This window comes from Desmodus rotundus, chromosome 2 (genome assembly GCF_022682495.2).
Source record: "Desmodus rotundus isolate HL8 chromosome 2, HLdesRot8A.1, whole genome shotgun sequence".
NCBI lineage: Eukaryota > Metazoa > Chordata > Mammalia > Chiroptera > Phyllostomidae > Desmodus > Desmodus rotundus.
This window is the reverse complement of record NC_071388.1, coordinates 200,701,365-200,724,167: the sequence shown is the minus strand read 5'-3', so window position 1 is coordinate 200,724,167 and position 22,803 is coordinate 200,701,365. Positions and strand designations below refer to the sequence as shown.

The window sequence follows — 22,803 nt, the reverse complement described above, 5'->3', positions numbered from 1 at the left end:
TCTGTCCACATAACTTCTCTGCATTAAAGTCATCGCTTTGTGGCCACAGTTAGGAACCAAGTTCATACTGTGGGGCACTATGAAAGGAAAGGAGGGAGGGAGGGATGGGCAGGAGGAGGAAGCATGAAGGAACAACAGTCAGTCACTGTGGGCACTCTCACTCCTTCGTACATCTCGCTGTTTCTTGTTGTACTATTAATATGAGGTTTATGGCTGTCCTGGAGAACTGGAAATTCATTAACACAGGGTCAGTGCGTTCCCACCGCTGCTGGAGGCTCAGAGGTGGCTGTGCCCACGGGAGGAGGTCTGGGCTTTCCAGTCCCCACCGTGGCCACCCACCTGCTTCCCTCAGAAGGACACGACCACTGGGCACCTGCGTGCGGTTGAGGTCCCAGACCTGGACTGTGTGTGCAAAGGCGAGCACATGCCTGGCAGAGAGGACATTTTTGTTGCTTCTGATATTTGGTTGTTGTGTTAACACCTGTGCTTAGTCATCTTGGGTCTCAGAACTGTGAAAAGCCGCTCTTGATCCCAAAGTGGCTGGGACTCTCTCCGCCACAGGAATTTCGTAGACTCAGCATTTATTTCACTAGAGTCACCATGAAGGCAGGTGGTCTTGTTAACTGCTGTATCCTTGGGACTCAGAATAATGCCTGGCTCTTTGTAGGTTCTCAGTAAATGCTTGTCTCCTTAGCGAAATATAAAGATGGTGCTGGTAATTGTTTTTTCTTACTAGCTCAACTTAGTCTATGATCTGACGCTAGTAATTAAAATTCTACATCTGCAGAACATTAGAGCAATTTGTAATGCATTCTAAGTTGCCAGTGTGCTCACTGATCACCTGCTCAGACTCAGGGTGTATGCCTTCCTCCAGGGTGTTTAGGAAGCGAGGCCCTGGTATTCTCTTTCTGCGGAGTCATTGGTTCAAATGCTATGTGAGTAGTTTCCCGTCGATACTCCATCCACCAGAGGGACATTTTCATTATCCATCTCTTGGATTGCACACTACATGCCAACCACTTTGGCCCTGTTCCTTTGTCCCCTGTGACTTAGAGTAGATAGTAAACATAAGAATTTAAGCAACACTCAAGCCATATGAGCACTTTGTGATTTCTGAAGTTCCTTTCCCATTGAGTGTGGCTATTTCTACTAAGAAGTTTTTTTCCACTCGCCGTTTCGATGCCTCCCAGATATTGCTGCACACAGGATGTTATCCTGGGTGACACTCTTGGGGTTACTGAGTGGCTGCTGTGTGTGTAGCTGTATTTTTTCCACGTGGAATGGCTCCCAGCCATCACGTCCACTTGAGTTTCTATGCCTGTTGGGTGCACGTGTGGCTTCTTTACGTCCTCTCTGTTCGAGGCTGCTGTTGTGCTCATCTCTCCGGTGCCCTCTCCCCTTTGCACCTCGCTGCGTGTAAACAAGTAAGGGCCAGTTACAAGGCAATTAGACCTGCTTCAACTGGCTGTGGGGGTGCGGGAAAGTAAGGCTCCTGTGTGGGAGCGAAGCAAACGGTCTGCTCAGTCATTTTTGCCTCCTTTCAAATTCGTGCCTGTGTTTTTGATAAGTGACTTTCAGCTCTGTTTAGCGTTTCTGTGTTTACTACAATGTTTACCAGAATGCTTGGCCACTCCGACATCCCAACAGTGGGGCCCAGATTTTTGACATGGCTTGCTATTCGATACTATGTAGCGCTTACAAAACATGACCCAAATACGCCAGTCTCAGAGCAACTGAGGTCAAAAGATGATGACCGCAGCAACCAGAACTACCATATTTTGCCATGTAAAAGTGCACCCGTATTTTAGTACCACACATGTATACTGAGCACCCTTAGTACTACCCAGGTATAATGCGCACCCTTATTTTTCCCTCAAACATTTGGGAAAAAAATGCACATTATACATGGCAAAATATGGTAGTTGTTTACTTGCTCTGCGGAGGAAATGTATTGACTACAGCAAAGTTCTTACTTTTCCTTCTGTTGCTCATTAACTTCCCTCAGTATCAGCCTCTTTCATCACAAACTCATCTCTAAACCTCTACCTTCAGCTCTGCTGGCCGCTGCCGTGGTTAGCCTACCCCTCTCCTTTCAGTTCTGCATTACAAAGTCCAAGATAGTTTTAAAAGTTTTTTCTAACTGTAAATTCTTTATTTTAAAATAAAGTTTTACTTATAAGAAGTCATGCGGTCATTCAGAGAACTCCCACGTACCCTTCACCCAGCTTCGCCCAACGATATCTTACATAATCCTAGTGCCTGTCACAGCCAGGAAACTGATGTTGATGAATTTCTGCTGATTCAGGTACAGACGTTATTCGCATCCACCAGCTTTTACATGCAACTCAAGAGCCTCGGCTTCGTAAGGCAGGGCCCACCTCGGAAGGCAAGGATGAGAGAGAGACCAGGTGTGCCAAACTAGAATCTAGAACAGGTGATTAGGAGGAGAGATGAGAGATGAAATATACAAGAATGTGAATAACCTCTGACCCATCACACTTAAACTGACCTGTTGCTATTATTTTTCACCGAGGGAGCACCTGGTGCCCCAGGACCGCCTGGCGACAAAGGAGAAAAGGGAGACAGGGTGGTAGCGAGAGTGAAAGGTGAGCCTCGTTAGTCACTGCACTGCGACCTTGTGCACGATTCACACACCAGCTTCTTGCAGTAATCTCCCGCGACCACAGATCAATTCTGCAACAAGACTTAGGGTTATTATTGAGATTTCTTAAAGAATAATTACCCTCTGCCCTTCACTGAGTCATGTGAATGTTGAGCCTCAAATCCCATGTCTCTTATTTGGAAGCATACATGCTCCTTTGGTCACTGTTTCAAATCTCCAGTGTTGGGAGCCCGGGTGTGAAACCAGCCCTCCTTTGACTTGCCTCGTATTTATTCACCGCCTTACCGAATCCCGTACTGATCAAGAATATTTTGGCTGTAAAGTGACAGAAATCCAGATTGGAGTAGTTTAAGAAAAAAGTAATTTGGGGGCTAATTAAGCAAAATGTGAAAGGTTAGATGTGGGGTTTGCAAGGGCCAACCACAAAGGAGGCTGTCCCTGTGTCTGGCATGTTTCATTGTGCCATCTGCACTCTGCCCCAAGAATAGCTTTCACTGGGCTGCAGGTAGATGCCCCAGGCAGCTCCGAGTTTTTCCAGCCCGATGTAAGAGAGAGCTCTACCTTCTCCGCTCCAGTTAGAAACACATTTCAGGAAGGACTAGACCGGCCTGGGGTGAGTGCCCAGCCAGGAATCACCCCCCACCCACTGTGGCCAGGAGGTGGAGGGCCATGTCTGCCATCTCACAAGTGTTGGGGGGGAATGCCGTTGTGATGGGCAGCCCCGTACACAACCCCCTGTCAGAACGGGAAGAGGAACGTTTCCCAATAGAAGATTCAGTGGGTTTGGCGATTGTCATCTCCCCTCTGACTTTTGCACAGTTGCCTTTGTGTGACTGAGGCGAGTGGGACACTCAGAGGACTCTCTCCCCACTCCCACAGAGTCAAGGTCATGCCTTTATCTATAGTCCCCAGTTGTCTCCTACTTGATCCACTTCTGACAAGGGCCTGAATATCTTTTTGGCTTTTGTTCCCAGGGCACAAAGGAGAAAGAGGTCCTGATGGACTCCCAGGACTTCCAGGGCAGCGGGGACAACATGGTTGGGATGGACATCCTGGCGCACCAGGGGATCCAGGACCCCCAGTATGTATAATTCTTCTGCTACAGAATTTCGCTGTCTTACATGGGCACAGAGCGTCTGCTCTACCTCGGTAAACGTTAATGTGCTGGAAATCGGAGCTACCTTTCATTCACTCCTGCAAAAACATGGTTGTTGTATAAGCTATGGCGTAATTGCAGATGGTCGGAAATCCCGAGTGGCAGTTCAGTCACAGCAGGAGTTTCTATCTCCAGTCTTTGTACCATTGCTGCACTGGTTTTTTTCCCTCTTATCTTCAAAGCCCACACTGATAAGAGGCCTGTTCAGTTGACTCAGTAGGGTGGAGAATAGAGCACAGGTCCTGATAATTACCCTGAGTTCTCTTCCCTAGTGAAGAAGCACATGAGGGAAGCAGCAAGCAAAAAAGGATAAACTAGTGCAAATTCACTAAACTGATGTATTGGCTGATGGGAAATCCATTGATAAATGATATTTCTGCATTTGTCAAGCATGTTTTGGGTAGAGACCATGTCTAGGTAATGAAGGTCATAAGAGAAGACTGTGAGACATTGTTTCAGTGCTTAGGAATTTAAACCATCAGGCATATGAGGTATTTCTGAATGCTTATCATCGCACAGAAAGTGAGCTAGGTGTTTACTCCCCATAGTAGGCTTCTGAAGAGCAATTATCTCTCCAGTTTTACAGTAAGGTCACTCAGGGTCCTCTTCCTATCCAGTAGGTTAAATAGGAGTGAAAACTGCAGTTGGCCTTATTCCAAAGCACGTGGTACCTCCACCAGACTGTGTTGTAATAGGGGAGAAGCACATACTGATTTTATGGGAAATCATTCAGAGAGAACACATGTGAATAAGAGACTGAAGTTTAGAAGTCATGTTAGATAATGGTTATGGCTTTTTGGTCTTTCAGCTGACTTCAAGTATGTGAATAATCTTCTCTGCTTTAGACTCGATAGTCCCTGTTTAGTTCACTCTTCCACTTGAGAAACTATTTAGAACCAATGCTACTGAGTAGCAGTTGTCTTCCTGTACAGTAACCTAATCGTGTAAAACCAGAGTATGTTCACAGATCAAATTGGGAGAGGAATTTCTGTAACACCCATTGGCAGGGGGTGGTCTTCCTAGGTTCATTGAAACAATCGAGACTCACAACAGTATTACATATCACATTTGGGACCAGCCTATTCAGAAGGACAGAAGACAGGACCCTGAACTTGCCAGTAGGGCAGCATCAGGCGTTCTGGTGAGTGAGAGCCCTTGCAGCTGCGCACTCAGGTGGGGTGAAGGAGATGAGATCCGCATGTGGCAGACACGTGAGCAGCACTGACTCCAAAGTCCCCTTCCCCGTAAGGACTGTTATCCCCACAGTGCAGCTCTGGGGGGGGGGACCCCACGGGGAACTTGGCAGTTATAGGAGCCACCACTCAAGGAAGCTCCGACGAGGGCTCTGCACAGGTTTTCCAGCCCTTCCAGGCCGGATGCAGAGTTTGCTGCCTGGGTCTGATTTCACCCTACGTAATGTAGCCTAGTAACGCACTTGACATGTGATTTTTATAGTTTCCAGAGAAACAGAAGTAGACTGTTAGTCACAGGTCAAATTTTTACGTGGGAGGAGCACGGATTTGTCAGTCCTTTGTCCACAGATGTGGAAGGTGATGGAGACTATCCCTGTGTCTTCTCATACGAGTGCTGGGAAACAATTTCAAATGCATAAAAACTTACTCAATTTGCAACCCCCCTGCCTCCGTTCATTTACTCATTTCTGTATTTTATTATATTTAATAATAAAGACTGGTTCTCCATAAAATTTCTTATTCTGTTTTTAAATGTCACAATGACATAACTTTTTGTGTTTGAGACATAAGACCCACACCCCAATCACATCTAAATGTAAATATGAATGTAAAATATGAAGAAGAACCTAAGTTAATCATTTGAAGTTAGATTTGCTGTTGAGTCCCTGTCTCCTGGAATTATGAGCTTTCTGCAAGTGTTTTGTAAGCTTGTGACAATGACTACTTTGAGTTCATGGACTCTCCCAGGCTGGTAACTGACTCATGATGCAAACATTCCCAGGGGGATCATGAAGACGCGGCCCCAGGCGACCAAGGTTTTCCTGGACAGCCAGGCCCCCCGGGCAGAGAAGGGCCAAGGGGGCCTCCAGGACTGGGATTTCCTGGCCCGCCGGGAGAAAGGGGACAGCCAGGAGCTCCAGGCCGCCTGGGCGAGAGGGGCCCCGACGGCCCAAAGGGTCAGAAAGGTAATTGTGAATGTTTCATGTGGCACTATGGCAAGTGAAGCCATGGAAGCTCAAGTGAGCCTCCCCTCAGGGCACAGTTATTCGAGCTGTGGCAGAAACGCTAAATAAAATTCCATCAAGCTGCTGTTCAGACCTCGAATGTTGTCAAACAAGTAATCACATCACATCACAATTAATATTTAAAACAAATGCTTAAAAATGATTAAGATGTCTTTGTCGCTTTGTTTGGCTTACCAAAGCTGTCTTTTATTCATTTCTCAGTATCAACTAATACTATCTGATGGTATTAAAATTACATGTATACCCGCATTCAAAATATCTATTTTTACAACCTTCCAAGATAAGGCAGTGTATTTTTATTTTAAAAAGCCTAGAATTTCATTTAAAAAACACATTACATTGTCCCTGCAAACCCATCTGTAAGCATTCTTGGGAGAAAAAAGAAGAGATTTTAAATATATTTGACAGTTTTATGAATTTCAAACAATGAAATGATGTGCAGTATTATAGCTGTAAACTTTTTGGAAGGTTGGAAAAAGATTTATTTAAGATTTTTTCTTTTGTAATATGTACATATACCTTGGGCTACACTGTTAATTGTGAAATTTCAGAAAAGAATAATATCTTTGGTTCTTGATTTGACGACTTAGAAAGGCAAATACCTTGGAATTCAATACAGTTTAAAATCAGTCTGGGACCCATCAAAATCTAACGTTACTTTTATTCATCTCATATGTTTTTGATTTGAGAGCATACATACATGATGAGATATTATTCCTATGATAAAAGATGAACATCCCACTTTAAAGGAGAAGGGGTCTCAGAGGCACACGCCCTTATTTTCCTCCTGATTGGAACGGGAGGTGACAATCCCTGGAGATCAGCTGTTGGAAGCACTTGACCCAGGCCGCCCCCAGTAAACGGTAGCTGTTGTTAATGCCTCGCCCAGCCTCTTTATTTGCGCGTCCAGACTAGGAGCTGCATCTTCTGAATGCAGCACAGGCGCTTGCTGCTGTTTCCTGATGTACCGGCGCTTCTCATGCTACTCAACACCCAGGAGCCTACAAATCCAGTATTCGTTCTGTCAGTCATTAAAACTGATGCTTCTTGGAGTCAATATTTTTCTCAGTCCCCTTATGTTTACAACTGCTCTGAGAGTTGAAGTTCAGCTGTCAGGACAGATGTTCTAGAAATTTGAAATAAAAGTAGTTCAAGTGATCTATGATATTTTCAAGTCTTTCCCTTAGAATGCCACATATACTCTATGAAAAATATATTGATCAAACTGTCATCGAGATTCACAGAGCTTTGGGCTATCAGTTGTGTGAATGCTACCTTTTTAAATTATTATTCCAGGTGATACAATTTCTTATAACGTCAGCTATCCTGGGAAGCCAGGCCCTCCGGGTGCTGATGGACCTCCAGGTAGGACCAATGAGAAGTTACTGTCTCATACATTCCCCAGAATAAAAGACCTGGCGAGGGAGATAAACCAAATGCAAACCCACAGGCAAATAGTTAGGGCATTTCTGAAATTGATACAAGGATTTGAGGGTCCATGGGAAAAGAGCATTTGTAGTACAGTAATTCACGCTGGGTCTCTAGTCTACAGTCTGGGCACACTCCGAGTGGGTTTTTTGTATCTCTGTGCAACAAAATTTACCTTGATTTGATCATATATAAGTTAAAATGTCTGCCTTTTGAGAGTTTTAAAAATTTATCTCCTTTCTTGTCCTGTGTCAAGAATAAAAAAATGATCGTTTGCTTACTGATTATAAGGTTTTCTCTATTCTGCTTTACAAGAGACCCAAACTTCTGGCCAGAAACAATCTGAAAAATGCCCACATACATACATCCCTGATGCCGCTTTCATGAAACTGCTTCATTTGAATTACTATCTTTTTAGCTACATTAGACCCCAAATTTACATAAAGAATTTTGCCCAATTTCCTTTTATTTATTCAGAGTTCACTTAAATCGATCCATTGACCACTAGCAGAGCTACTGAAGGTAACCTTTCTGTCCTATACAACAAAAAAGTAAAGTTCAATGATGAATGGCACTTGATAACCCTCCGTGGCCAATAGCTTTTGTCACAGTAATGTTGTGTAACAACCTGAAAATCCCAGTGGGCTACCGCAAATAATTATTTCCTTTGTTTTGGGTCTGCAGGTTTGTGGGGGTTCAGTTGACCTAAGATGGTGTTGGTTGAGTCGGTCCTGGGCTCAAGTTCAAGTTGGGGTCTGCAGGATCAGGTCACTGTGGGACCAGCATGTGCTCATCTCACGTAATTGAAATGCAAGAGGGTGGCCTGGCTTTATGGGCAGAGTTCACACCTCTCATTGCTTCATGGTTGTTAATATCCTGTTGGCCAAAGCAAGTCACAGGACCAAGCCTCAGATCAAAGCGTGGGAACTACACCCCACCCAGCATGAGGCAAGGGCCAGGGTGTGGAAGTATATGTCTCCACCAGTGGAGAGAAGCTTTGCTGGTTGACTGATCGAATGCTCATCTTCACATGTACCGATCCTTGTCATAGATGCATAAAAACAATTTATGATCACTTTCAGCACCTTCCACCTCAAGGGAAGCGAACATTCAGACCTGAAGTTCATGATTTGTATGTCATTTCAGCTGAGGTATCTCCTAACAGGAAATCAAAGAAGGTTTTTAAAAAAATCCCTCAAATCCTTTTACTTGGACTTTTGGCCTATACTTGACTTAAGGGCAAACGTAGTGAGATGCAGGGACTAGACTTGGGCCTTTCCTGTGGTGTCTTCCCATCAGGCCACATGCTGGCCACCGCCTCTATCCTCCCTGAAGGGCAGGCTATGCTCGCGTATTTGCGTTGAGACCCAGCGTGAGAACATGCGGAAAGGTTCAGCTGGAGGGTGGTGCTCGTCCAAAAGGCTTTCAGGAAGAATCCTTCACAGGGTGGCTTCTGAGAAAGTACCTGAACACAATCGGTCACTGCCTAAGAAACACCTTCTTGGAGCAGGTGACTCATGAAACAGTTCTACCACCCAGACAAGGCCGCATCTTTACTGCCATCAAGTAGAAATACTCATAAACAGGCTTAACAGAGATTTTTAAAAATCACCTTATTTTACTCTCATTTGATTTGTGTCTTATTGAGTCCTTGTTTCATTGTTATTGTTTAGGTCCAAGAGGATTTCCAGGTCCTCCGGGTGCTCCTGGGCTGAGGGGCTTTGACGGGCAAAAAGGTTGGCCTGGCAAACCAGGAATATCAGAGATACCTGGCCCACCTGGTAAGGAAAGTGCTTTTCATTAGGAAAGTCACACATCCTAAAACTGGATGATCTTCTTAAGGCAATGGCCCTGAGACCCCCAGGTGGTGGGGGAAGGGTTTCAGTAATACATGAAGCTCCTAGCTGAGTCGTGATAATTTTGTGAGTTCTCGGGGCCTCTTTCACCTGAAGCATGAGTTATAGGCCGTTGCTGGTCTGTTACATTGTAAAAGAGGCTCAGTGCAGGCAGTCTATTTGCCAGAGGATGCAAGCAGTCAGGAAGACGTCATCGTCATCGGTACTTAGGAAATACAAAATTACAATTTATTACCTTGCAAAAGGTGGCAAAAACAATACCTGTTAAGTGCCTTTGTATTTTTAAAAAATGTGTTTTTATCAAAACAGTCTTATAGGTGCTTAGGTTCTAGATTTCTACATTTAATGCTTGAAACAATTTTTGTTCCATAGGTGTTCGTGGTGTCACGGGAGATCCAGGTTTGGAAGGGGACAAGGGCTCCTCTCCTGCCGGACCCCCAGGCCCTCCCGGTTTACCTGGACCGGATGGTCAGAAAGGAATCCCTGGAGACCCCTCTTATGGCTACCCAGGACCCCCAGGAAAGAGGGGTCCTTCAGGAATGCCAGGGTTGAAAGGACTCAGGGGTGACCCAGGACATCCCGGGCCTGCAGGTATGAGGGCTATGCTGTCCCGGTGTCTACAAAGCAAGCTCAGTCCTGGGACAGGTCATTGAAGGGCATTCGCAATATCTTGACTTAGAAATCTAGAACATAAAAATGTCTCCTGCGTACCTTCCCTCCTATGTGGGCATCCCAGTTAACTTTCAAATAGCCTGTGTTGCCTTTGCATTTTATTGGTTGTTTTCAAATCCAGAGCAGCTCACCATGGCTTAGGCAAATCAATTTGATTTGGCAGCTACCAGATGTTGGTCTCCCTGCTTTGGACTCAGGACGGTGTGTTAGAGCCAAGGAGCAGGGACTGTGTGACCCGCCCACTGCCATTGCCTGGGTGAAGGACAGGACAGGCCGGAGGAGGAAGAGCAGCTCAGAGGGGTGGAGCAACGTGGGCAGGAGTTCAGGGAGTGCTCCCTGGGAGAGCTGGACACCAGCAGAGCCCTGGCAGACGAGCTGCATGATTTAGACGGGTGACAGGACTTCCGCTCCAGCAGGGGTCGCAGGCAGGGCAGCGGGGAAGAAACGCAGGATGGGAAGATGGTCCCGGCAGGGATTCACATCCTTTTCTGAAATCTCTAAGGATTCTTCAGGATCCCCAGCAGAAGTTTTCAGATTTAAATGAACTTAAAAGTAATCCTGGGCTGGGGGTGGGACAAGGTCATCAGAATCCTCATCTTCTGGCCTCCAGACTCAGGAATTCTGTTTTATTCCATCAGAATTGGGTGGGGCCCAACAGTCCGGTAGAAACTTTAGCCCTTAGGGTGTTAGCGACCAAGAGTGGACCCCAGACCGGACTTGGACAGACCCGGCTGTGGTGCTTTTCTTAACAGTGGCTGGGCCAGCGTTTACTAGGTACCCACGACAGTACAATCGTGCGGGGCAAGTGGGAGGGTAGGGGAGTCAGCCACGTGCTCTGTCCTCAGGGAGCTTAACTTGGTAGTGTGTAAGTCAAAATATTTGTATACAAAAATCCAATAAATTGGAATGTCAGGACACATTATGTGAGTCAATGAAAATGGCTTTGGTCTGATCATCTCACTATCGGACTTGTGAAAATGTATCTCAAGGCAGTGTTCAACAGGAGATGAAGGTTGTGAAAATACACTTCCGCGGCTGACCCTTAAACGACGCTGGGGTTAGAGATGGCGAGCCCCATCCCCACACGCGCACTGTCAAAAATCCACATGTAACCTTTGACTCTCCTAAGCTTAACTACTACTAACCTACTCTAGACCATAAGCCTTAGGGATGACATAAACAGTCAATTATCACATATTTTGTATGGTATGTGTATTATATACTGTATTCTAATAATAAAAGGAAGCTGGAGAAAAGAAAATGCTATTAAGAAAATCATAAGGAAGAGAAAATACATTTACAGTGTTTATTGAAAAAAAATCTACCTATAAGTTGACCTGTAGAGTTAAAACCTGAGTTTCAAAGATCAACTATAGTGTTATTCCTAATAAAGAGGGTTAAATAACACACACATACGCACTCAAAGAAAGACACACTATTCAGCTATTAGCATTAGCAGTTACAATCATACTTGTAAAGTTTACAACAAAATGGAAAACATTTGCAGATTAATATTCAATGTGAAATAATCTAACAGTTGAATGTGCACTGTGATTACTTCTTTAAAAATGTATACCTATGAACCAAAAGTATAAAATAGATCTTTTTGGTTAGGATGGGGAATTTGGGGGGGTATTTTTCTTTCTGAATATTATGACACTACCTTTCCAATAAATAGAAACGGAAATTAATACAGCACAAATTGGGTGTGTACGTGTTGTGGAGATTGAGTGTGAAGCCTGCCGCAATGCTAGAGGTTAATTAAAATCAGGAAGAACTGCATGGTTTTTCAATTTGCATATGCAACTTCTTTGTTGTCTACATAACCTTATCAAGTAACTCACTTAGCAATGCCTGGTTTCCCCATTCAGAGAATTAACCCGTTTGAGCACTGAGCCGGGATGAAAGTGTTGACTTCCTGTGTTGATATGCCTGCACTCTGCCGTGAATGTCACAGGTGAATTGTATCATTTCAGGGCCAGCTGGCATGCCCGGAATCCCGGGTCTCAAAGGTCCTAAAGGCAGAGAGGGAAGTGCTGGGTTTCCAGGTATCCCAGGTCCACCCGGTCATTCCTGTGAAAGAGGCGCTCCTGGGATACCAGGGCCACCGGGTCTCCCTGGGGCTCCAGGCAGTCCAGGTAAGTCTCAGCAGGTGGCAAGAACTGTGAAGGGTCGGCAGGGTCAGAGGTGAAGAAGTTCATTTCCCCCCGGCCCCCCCCCCCCGCCCCCCCGCACAGAAAGTAGCTCGAGCTTCTTGTTGCTTTGTGTCATTTCCCGGCGCCACCCAGGTCTCCCAGGAGTGACATAATAGGGGCTAGACAGATGCTGTGCACACAGCTGGTTACAGTACCTGAGAGCAGAGCCACTGGTTTTCAGTAGCTTGGAAGACAACCTGCTTTCTGTGCCCGGGGAGGTGTTATATCATCTGTCAAGGTTGCTCACAGCAAACATGACCTTGAGAAATAACAGCCCAGGTAAAGAGCAGTGAGGACCTTGTATCCTTGGTGTACCCATGAAGACCTATAGGAACTTGTGAAAGAGCATTTCTCAATACAGAGCTGTAGCGAACTACTTCCAATGTGATCTTCATCTTGGCATCTAGATTGCCACATGTTACGTAAGTCCTATTGCATCAATCCAAACACAGGAACATGCCCTGTCATAGGGTCAACACGAGAGAGGGACAAAACCCGCCCCTGTCACTTTGTTTCTAGCACCAAGAATATTAGATGATGTAGCTCTGATTTCCATCGCAAGTCTCCCATCACAGTTAACATGCTGACCAAAACTCACTTGGCCGTAGTGTCTGGAAAGTTTTCGTCTTTAGTTTCTGTACCCACCCCTCCACCCTTCCAAGAGTAAATACAAACAACATTTTGGTTTTTACCCCTATCCATTTCCCATAAAAACTCTTTATACTATTCATGCATCCTTATTGGGAAATATTTCTGCCCTTCATTTTATAGCAGCCGGAAAAAGTATGTTTGTAGAATGACGAGAGCTACTAGTCTTCTCTTAGCTGGTAAACACCACTTCACTTTGGATTCATTGGCCCCGGATGCACCGTTTAACCTGCCGTGACTCTGATGCCCTGCCTGTGTGTGAAGCCACTTTTCAGCCTCCCCGCATTGTTGTCACTGTGCTTTGTCTCAGGTGCCCCGGGCTGGAAAGGACAGCGAGGGGATGCAGGGCCTCCTGGACCAGCTGGAATGAAGGGCCTCCCAGGGGTCCCAGGAAGGCCAGGGGTAGATGGACCCCCAGGACCCCCAGGAATCCCAGGCCCCTTTGGGGACGATGGACTACCTGGTGTTCCAGGCCCCAAGGGTGGGTAGCACTTTTCAATTATCTTCCTCATTTTATAAACTTAAAATCCACTGCCAAGTGAAGCCTGTTAGGTATGACCACACTGTAGAATGTTCTGTTCTGTGAGCCTGACTCTGTGCTTCCCTGGGTGACATCTCCCCTCTTCTTGTCTTCTGTATTGATATTTCCTGTGGCAGAATGTTTTGGTAGGTGGGATGTTAGGGCCACAGAACCCACAAACCTTCTGCTTCACGAACTTGGTAGAACCTGTAAATTGTAGTGTAAGGGCTTCTATTTGGATGCCCCTTCCTTTCTCCAGCTCCCTGCCTCACACCCAGTTCTCTGTAACCACTATGGGATCAGGACTCAGAAACATAAGGGCCTGTGTTTGAAACCCGTGGGGGTGGGAGATCCCTGCTCTTCTACAGCATGAGATGCATCGTGGCCGCTCACCTTCACTATGAACTCAGAGTCAGGCGGGAGCGTGCACCTCAGGTGGACAGCAGGGCAGAGATCTAGGGACTATGCTGGCTTTAAAACCTCTCCCTAAAAATTCATGCTTTCTCTTCTCCAGGACCCCAGGGGCTGCCTGGCTTGCCAGGTTTTCCTGGAGAGAGAGGAAAGCCTGGCCCCGAGGGACACCGTGGCAGAAAGGGGGACATCGGAGAGAAGGGTTGGCCTGGCTTCCAGGGAGACCAGGGAGCGAGAGGCGCCAAAGGTAAATGCAGTCAATGGCACAGTGATGCAGCGTAGGTTTGCTCTCGGTGTTTGATCAGAACCCATATAAAATGGGACCATCCTGCAGCTTGGATTCCTCCTCTGCCTTTTGGTTCTGTGGTGTTGGTTTTAGAATTTTAAACAAAATTCATTTTCCTTACCTCTCAATCTTATTACACAGAACTATGGTTAATGAATTGCTCTCTTCACAGAAGAAAATTAATAAGTGCCTTGATTTATAACTATTGGGTTTCAGAGAACATTCTCACCTTTTAGGAAGGGGGTGCAGTCAGGGCTCTTGGCTCCCAAATTCTGTTTCAATTCTTTTATGAAAAAAATATTTTTTTATTTTTTTAAGGAGCCAGGTATAAATAGTTTAGGCTTTGCAGGAAGCACGGTCTCTGTTGCAACCATTCAACTAGGCTATTGTAGCATGAAAGCTGCCAGAGACAACATGTAAAGTATTTTATTTATGGAGATGGAAATTTGAACTTCACCTAATTTTCACATGTCATAAAATACTATTCCTGTTTCGAGTTTCTCTCCCAATGATCTAAAAGTGTGAAAACCAATCATGGCTCCTGAATCGTACAGAAACTGGCAGCAGGCAGGATTCGGCCCTTGGGCTGTGGCTTGCCAACCTCTGAAATGGAATGAGTTCACTTTCATCTGGGCTCCGAGTTCAGTCTCCCCCCAACCCCCCAGCTACATTTAAAGTAAGAGTTTTCAACGGAAAAGAAATTGAATGTCAACTGTAATTGAAAAATTTTTAAAAAGTTTTTACTAGTGTAGAACATGAAAGTTTTGAGATTAGTTGGTTAAGCATTCTCATCTATTTTCAATATTAACTTTTACCTCTTAGCCATGAGTCTACACTGAGTGAAGGTAACATTTCGTTTCCAGTGTTGAGAACGAATAGTTGTCGAGTTTAGAAACAAAGTAAAAACCTTAAAACCCTTTGGGGAAATAGCTTCCTAGTTAATACAAATTACTCTTACTTCTCAGGTGATTGATTCTGTTATTGTTTTGTTTTACTAGCCTATAAATTATTTATGTAGAATCAAGGAATCAAAGAATCACTCTTTGCTAGCTAAGTGACATTTGTTGTGCTAGTGATATTATGCCACTAAACAATTATCCCATCAAAAAAGTAAAAAAATGAGGTGAATGCCAGTGATGTGTTGATAAACTGGTTCTCCAAAATAAAATTTAAAATAAATTCCCTGGTAGTTGCTGAGAGCCGTAGCACGAACATTCCCACCATGGCATGACTAGTCCCACCGAGGCATAAATACTTTCATCATGGTGCAAATACTCCCAGAATGGCTGATGTAAAGCTTCTAGAATTCTTGAGTTGTTAATAATTGGCTCTCACCAAGCTGGTAAGAGCCCACCCCAACACACTCTACAACTGGACAGTGCTTATGAAAATCAGGCAGCTATATCATTCACCCTTCCTACTTTTTGGAATTCTCTGCGTGAAGACCCAAGTTGAGGTAAGTGTCTGTTCCTTTAATGGAAGGAAAATAATAGAGGGTGGCTAGGAAGGGGAAGATGGGGAACTGGAAAACACGGATAGGTGATCCAGATTTTACAGGATGAAGAGACATATTTTAGACCTGGACCTTTTCAAGCCTGTCCTTTTTCACTTAAGACAGAGACCAGTTTTGCTGGAGTTAGCAAACGTTCACCGAGCATTCTCTGTCCACCAGACCCTGTTGGTGGGCAGGGTGGGAGAGGTGTACAAAAGGCATGGCCCTTCCTTTAGGAAGTCAACCAACAGTGTTGCTCCTGTGCAATCCAGCGACATATGCAGTTGAGCAGACTAAGCGGGGGTTTGCAAACTGCACAGGAAGTGACAACAGAAGGCTCACGTGTGTTGCTTGTTTGTTTTGCTCTTGAATAATTACTATCTAAAGGAGACACAGGATCCCCAGGAGATGAAGGAGAAATGACTATAATTTCCAAAACGGGGGCCACTGGGGACACTGGACCTCCTGGAGATGATGGACCCCCCGGAGAAGAAGGTACACACTTTGGTTTTTTTAACCATATCGAATACATTAACTTCTTTACAGATCATTCAAACAAGCATGTGGATTAGGCAATTTTTCCAGTAACACTGAGAGTAGACAGGTCCTTGTTTAGATATAAAAACACACCAATGAACTTACGGTAGATTTTTTAGTTGTTGTTTCTTTTCTCTTCTTTTCCTTTTTTTTTTTTTTTTTTTTTTTGCTTTTACATGCTAGAACTTAGCTGAAGTTCATGTGTATTTATAGATTTGGATATTCCAAAGTAGGATCAATCCTGAGAAATATACAAAATACTATTGCAGGTTTAAAGTACCCTGTTTTTGGTGGCTGGTATTAAAATGAATAATAGCACAAAGATTTTCCAAGTCATTTTCACTTGGCACGTTCTGAATCAGCAAGGCTGGGCTGGACCTGCCTTTCTGAAAAGCTCTCCCTTGGCCTGTGCTGCTGCCTCAGACACAGCACACAGCAAGGATCCGACCTTCACTCTGGTGTCCTCTTCCCCAAGTTCAGACTTATTCTCATGAGACCTGAGTTCTTGTCCTGGCTCTGTCCTTAACTAGTTTTTAGGGGTCAAATGCTTGAACTTCCATGGGTGAGTCTTTCATTTACAAAGTGAGAATGTTGATGTGAATGATGCCACATGCTGGCTCCTTCCGAGGACACCCCTGAGCCTGTTCATGGGCAGCCTCTTCCACGGTCAGGTCACTGGAGCCCCAAACCATTGCCATGTGGTTCAGAGCAGGAATTAGGATTCCCGATCCCTTTGACTACATCTCGTAAAAGTTGGACCAAGATCCTCAGCCTAGTCCAAGAATTCCTCCAATTGTTCTGTAACACTCCCAACCCCACCAGGTGATAAAGGCTATCCTGGGATGCCGGGGAGAAGAGGAGACCCGGGAAGACCCGGACCACCTGGACTTCACAGAGGAGAGCCTGGGGAAAATGGGCGGCCAGGGCTTCCTGGACCCCCAGGCCCTCCAGGCTTCCCTGGGCCGAGAGGGATCATTGGTTTTCCGGGATTTCCAGGTGATCAGGTAAGTGGCTGTTATTTTGGGAGAGGAGAAATAATAAAACTATGCATTCTCAGGATGTGGATGGGTTGTCATAATTGGTCAGTGGACATCGTTGCCCTTTCCCTGGCTTTTAGAATTAAGGTATTGGCTGAGGGAAAGATGGAGACTTCCAGAAGGCCATGATGTAATAGTCATTTCTGACCAGTGCCTGGTTCTTACGACATAGGTGACCACGCTGCTTACTCCACGTACTACCCCGAGCGCAGTTAACACAGCTCCATGAGACTTGCCTCAAGATTGCTGGTGGACTAGAATAAAGAGTCATTTGAAAAATGACCCAAATTCTTATTTCTAAGCCTTCTTATCCAATTACAGATATCACAGATTTTGCTGTAAATACATAGACTTGGTCCTTAAAATTATGAGTAAAATGGCCCCCAGGAAGCCAGGAGGTACAATAAGTATAGTTGCCTCCATCACAACTTCTAGAAAATGTATTATATAATTTGCCACCCAGCTCTTGGAAACAAACAGACTTTTAAAGTTTTTGACATGACATGATTTCTAGTATTTTTTTTAGTATCAACTAGTTTATTTAAAACTTAAAATTCAAGTTACGTGATGCAGTGACTACGTTGCAATCAAGTATAGAGAACTGGATGCTCCCTGTCGGTACGGCTGCCCCCGTTCTGAAGTTTCATCCACCTTTAAACACTAGACGCGGGCAGCAGCATGCTTGCAATGCATTTCCAAATTTCTTTCCCACTGCAAGTTATACACACCAAATGGGGGTGGCAGACTGTGTCTGGGTCTTGTCATGCTGTGTCATTGGTATGTGAAACCCAGTTACCGTTCTCCTTCTGTTTCATTAAACTCTCAGGGTGAGCCGGGTATTCCAGGGCCCCCTGGACCTTCCGGACTTGATGGAATGAGAGGACCCAAAGGTATGGTTTGGAAATACAGCAGCCAGCCATCAGTCTCCTAGTCCTGGGTGTTTGTGACGTTGTGAGCAGGCACCCTTTGCGTGAAAAGCAAAGTGTGATCAAACAAAGTGCAACCCCCAGGGGTTCTTTTTAGGCTCTTCTAGATAGTCAGACACTTAGACCCAAGTCATCCACATCCATTGCTCAGATCCAAGGGGACCAGACAGACAACAGCAAGCCCGTAGGGCACCTCAGGTTGTCCCCCTCAGGGGGTGTCCTTTCCGCTGTGTTTGGAGTGACTGTGGCTCCCTCAGCTCAGGTGCGAGGAGATTGGACCCACGTGGGTGCACCCCATCCACCTTGGCTGAGAAGCCCCATGCCCCACAGAGGCCAGAATTTCTTCTAAGGACACCACAGGTATGGTTTTTAAGGTCGCAGGTACAAGAGTCACAGCCCACAAAGGCCAAAGCCAGGACTTCCCACCAGGTGTTAATAGCTCACTGAACACTTCCTGAGCCACATGTAGTGTACAGTTAGGTTACTTTTTATTCTACGTCAAGGGTCAGCAAATATATTTCTTTCAAAGGACCAAATTATAAATATTTTTAATTTGTGGTCTTCTGTCATAACTGCTCAATGTGCATGAAAGCTCAATTGTGCATGAAAGCGGCTATAGTTAATACACAAAAGGGTGTGGCTAAGTGCCAATAAAACTTTATTTACACACAGGCTGCAGGCCTTAGTTTACCTTGTGCCTTGTAATGCAACCTACATTCTACTTTTATCACGTTTCTGGAAAACAGAAATAGATAGTTGACCCAATGTCAAAAATAAACAGAAATCAGGCTGTCTTAAAGTATAGTGTTTGTATAATACCTTTAATACTTTTACTATTTTTCTATACCATTGGGTTACTATAACTTTGGTTTAATATTTTTTAAAAGATTTTATTTATTTTTAGTGAGAGGGGAATGGAGGGAGAAAAAGAGGGAGAAAAACAGTGATGTGTGAGAGATACATTGATCAGTTGCCTCTCCCACGCCCCCAACTGGAGACCTGGCCTGCAACTCAGGCATGTGCCCTGGCTGGGAATCGAACTGCTGACTTCTGTTCGCAGGCCAGCACTCAGTCCACTGAGCCACACCAGCCAGGGCTGGTTTAATATTTTTTAAATCTACTTTTAAATGATTAACCTTTTTAATCCTACTCTGTGAATTCACAGGTTTGATATGCAGTTATATTTTATTTTAAAATGGTTTAAAAAAACCCTTTAAAATATAAAATATTAATTAATGAGCCACCTAAATCCTCTCCCTTATTTCCAATGATACATGCTTTCCTCTTTGACAGAAACAACATCAGTAACATGTTAATTGTAAGAAAGTCTGTAAAAAAAATGTACACATTCATTCAGAAAGAATAATAGAGATCTCTTCTTCAGAAATGGTTACAAAGAGGGAAATTTTCGTGTTTGACTTTTGACATCTTATAGCTCCCAGATTTTCAGAAGTCACTCCTCTTCTACTTCCCTATAAATTTACTCTAGTCCCTTTGCCTCTCCCAAAGTACAAACCTACTTCTTATTTCCTTCGTACTTGCATTAGGCAACATTTTCAAGGAACTGAAATGCACTCAAAATACATAGAGTGAAAGACTCTGGCGCCCACAGAGAGGAGGCACAATTCTGCCAGACCATTTGGCCAATGGAGCCTGGCCCTTAAGCAACCCATGGGTCTCTCCCGAGACTTTTCTGCCATTCTTCACAGCCTGTTTCTTCCTTACCTGCCAACTGGTTTTGTCACTCACTATTTAGTATCCTTTCTAGATCTTCTGGGTACTTTTGGATTGCATTCCAACATGCTTTACATCAGGGCATTATGAGACTCTACTTTTTTTTAAATTTCTGCTTCAATAGCCAATGACCTCAAATTCTCACTTTTTATTACAATTTCTCGAGCGAAGATTGGCTGACCGGGATTGGCAGATCCCTACTCCTCGAAGTAGGGTCAGCTGGAAGAGAACCTCGTACAAGGTGTGGGCGGGACCCTTTAGAAAGCAGCGTTGGGCAGGGTTTACAAACACGCCTGGTTAGCTCTCTGTCTCTTGCAACCCTCCCCTACCGCCCCATCTTGAGTCCTGCATTTATAACGGCTCCCACTATGACATAAGTCCTATGTCTGGAAGCTCTGTGGGACCGTAGGAGTCGTTACCTACAATGGCCTTTGAATGTGCCACCTCTTGTGAGATTGTCCATAAAGTGTGACTCCGTTTGTGACTGTGTTTTTACAAGAACACTCAGCTGAGCTTCCTTGCAGAGAGCGTGCAGTGTGACGGCAGCAGCTGAAGCAGGGACAATTTCTGTGTGTGTCGAAACACAACATAAGGACAGAGTCACTCCATGCCAGGGAATCTCTTAAGGAGATGCCTACATTTGAAACTATCCTGGGCAATTTAAAATCTAAAGTTATTAAGATTTACAGTTTCCTATGATTGTTATCAATGATAAAATTGTATGTATTTACACATATCTTGCATCAATGTTTCCATTTGTTCTTATGTAGGAAAATAAAGCATTAAAAGAAAATCCTTTCCTGGCATATTTGAAGATAGACTATAAGACAAATTATAAAGATAAACTTATGAAAATTATTAGGTCCCTTGTAGAGACAAAATTAAGGTCTCTTAAATAATGTTATGTGTGCTTTATCACTCCCAGGGGACAAAGGAGGTCCTGCAAGTCAGTTTGGGCCGCCTGGTCCGAAGGGTGAGCCCGGCAGCCCCGGATGTCCAGGTATAGCTACATGTTTTTCTTATTAAAACAAAAAAAAAAAGAGAATGCATTTGGTTTGAAAAATAGAACAATTACTTTGTCCTCTGCGTCTGCCATGATTATGTCAGTATTTTCTATCCCTCCCCCGCCCTTTGCCGTTAAGATGCATGTCAGAAGGATCACGTATAAACACAGCAGGGCATTCCTGGCCGAGAAGGACACCAGGGTTATACATCAGGGACTCAGTCTTTTTTCCATCACGGCTCCCAGGACCGAGGATGTTGCCGTGACAGTATACCCCCAGGCATGCCCAGGTTTTGACACAGTAGAAAATGTCATTGAAAGCAATTAAAACTTGGACTAGTTCGCAGTCTCTATAATTAAAAGTGATACATTAGCCATAACCACTCACTGAGTACAGCGGCAGGTTTTCATTCCAGCCCTTTCTTTCCTGCTTGGAAAAGCTTACGCGAATGCCAGGGAGACATGCTATTGTTGATATCACGGAATATCTTGTTTACTAAATATCTAGCTTACTAAAAACAGAACCAAACAAATGTAAAACGTCATCACCAATAACAAATCTAATTTCTTGAAAATAGATTTGTTATCAGTAACGATTGTTTTTGTTTAACAGTTTTGTTTATCAGTAACAATTGACATGTAATCCCTCAGAACAGATTGTGACAGAGCCCTGAGTTCTTGCCCTCCGCTGGAGGAGGCTGTGGCTGGCCACGCCCACAGCTGACAAGAGGTGCCTACTCTTCACCTGAGTAATTCTACTGGTAGGGATTTATCTTGCGTCCCCAAGGATATCCATTTCATGGAAAGAACCATGTCCGTCCACAGGTGATTGGTAAATAACTTATGCCCAACGTCATTTTGCTAAGTGGATGGGTTAGAAACCAGGTTTATATTTGGATAGGTCCCTTGCAAATTAAAGCATCTCCTTTGGTGCATTATCTTGAAATTCTCTCTGGCAATTGCCATGTTTCATTCCATAGAACAGAAAGAACACCTGAGTGGAGTGATTGTAGGAAATTGTATTTCTTTGTTTTTATACCACGTGACTGCTCTAACAGAAAAAATAGAAGTCCAACAGAAAAATAGGCTATTACAATGGCTTAATTTCCCCCTCTCTTTCATATGGTCTTTTACCTCTGACATGGTCAAATATACGTAGACAATATTTTTTAATGGAAATCTGTAGCTGAAGTGCACATTGGAGGGGAAAATAGTTTTGAGGCTACCATTCTGGGGGTCCATAACATATACCAGAGTGAGGATTCTCACAAAGGGAAGTCAGTGGTTCAAAGTCAACTCCATTCTCACTGGGCACGTGGTCTGGGCAAGTTGTTTGTCATCTCGGAGCTCAGTCTCCTCACCTGTAAGCTGGCCCTGTGCACATTGCAGGGTCTTCCAGAGGCTTTAAACTGAAAATCGCTATACAGATGTAACATATCACTGTTGCCATCATCACCAGTCAGAAAACATTAAGAGAGACTCCTGGCCAAGATGGAGGCGTAGGTAGGCACACTGCGCCTCCTCGTGCAACCAAAAGAAGAACAACAAATTTAAAAACAAAAAACCACCAGAACTGACAGAAAATTGGACTGTATGGAAGTCTGACAACCAGGGAGTTAAAGAAGAAACACTCACCCAGACAGGTGGGAGGGGAGGAGATGGGCAGCCAGGAGGAGAGGACTCACTGGAAAGGCGGCAGCAGCTGGAGGACCAGAGCGAGCGAGGTGGCGGCTGGAAGAGCAGATGAGGTGGCAGCTTGCTCACTGAGCAGTTCCGCATTCACATGCAGATAAACCGGGAGAAACAACTAGGGAGCGAGACAGATCTCTCAACCCAGGGCCCCAGCACGAGTAAATAAAGCCTCAACCCCCTGACTGCAAACACCTGTGGGGGCTGGGGCGGCAGTGGGAGAAACTCCCAGCCTCACAGGAGAGCTAGTTGGAAAGACCTACAGGGGCCTAGAATGTACCCAAAACCACCCACTCAGAGTCAGCACCAGAAGGGCCCAATTTGCTGTGGGTAGCAGAGGATGTGGCAGTAAAATGACAGCAAACTCACAAC

General features: G+C 44.7%; 1 protein-coding gene across 1 annotated transcript in view; it reads left to right on the top strand.

Annotated features, from left to right (window-relative positions):
- COL4A4 (collagen type IV alpha 4 chain) overlaps nt 1–22,803 on the top strand; it is a 112,487-nt gene that overhangs the window by 57,996 nt on the left and 31,688 nt on the right. The window contains exons 23-35 of the mRNA XM_053919143.1: nt 2,534–2,606; nt 3,598–3,704; nt 5,754–5,937; nt 7,294–7,362; nt 9,099–9,206; nt 9,654–9,872; nt 11,930–12,091; nt 13,107–13,277; nt 13,831–13,974; nt 15,893–16,000; nt 16,865–17,046; nt 17,906–17,969; nt 20,665–20,739. Coding sequence (XP_053775118.1) covers nt 2,534–2,606; nt 3,598–3,704; nt 5,754–5,937; nt 7,294–7,362; nt 9,099–9,206; nt 9,654–9,872; nt 11,930–12,091; nt 13,107–13,277; nt 13,831–13,974; nt 15,893–16,000; nt 16,865–17,046; nt 17,906–17,969; nt 20,665–20,739 — 1,666 coding nt within the window. The remainder of the gene's footprint in view (nt 1–2,533; nt 2,607–3,597; nt 3,705–5,753; nt 5,938–7,293; nt 7,363–9,098; nt 9,207–9,653; nt 9,873–11,929; nt 12,092–13,106; nt 13,278–13,830; nt 13,975–15,892; nt 16,001–16,864; nt 17,047–17,905; nt 17,970–20,664; nt 20,740–22,803) is intronic.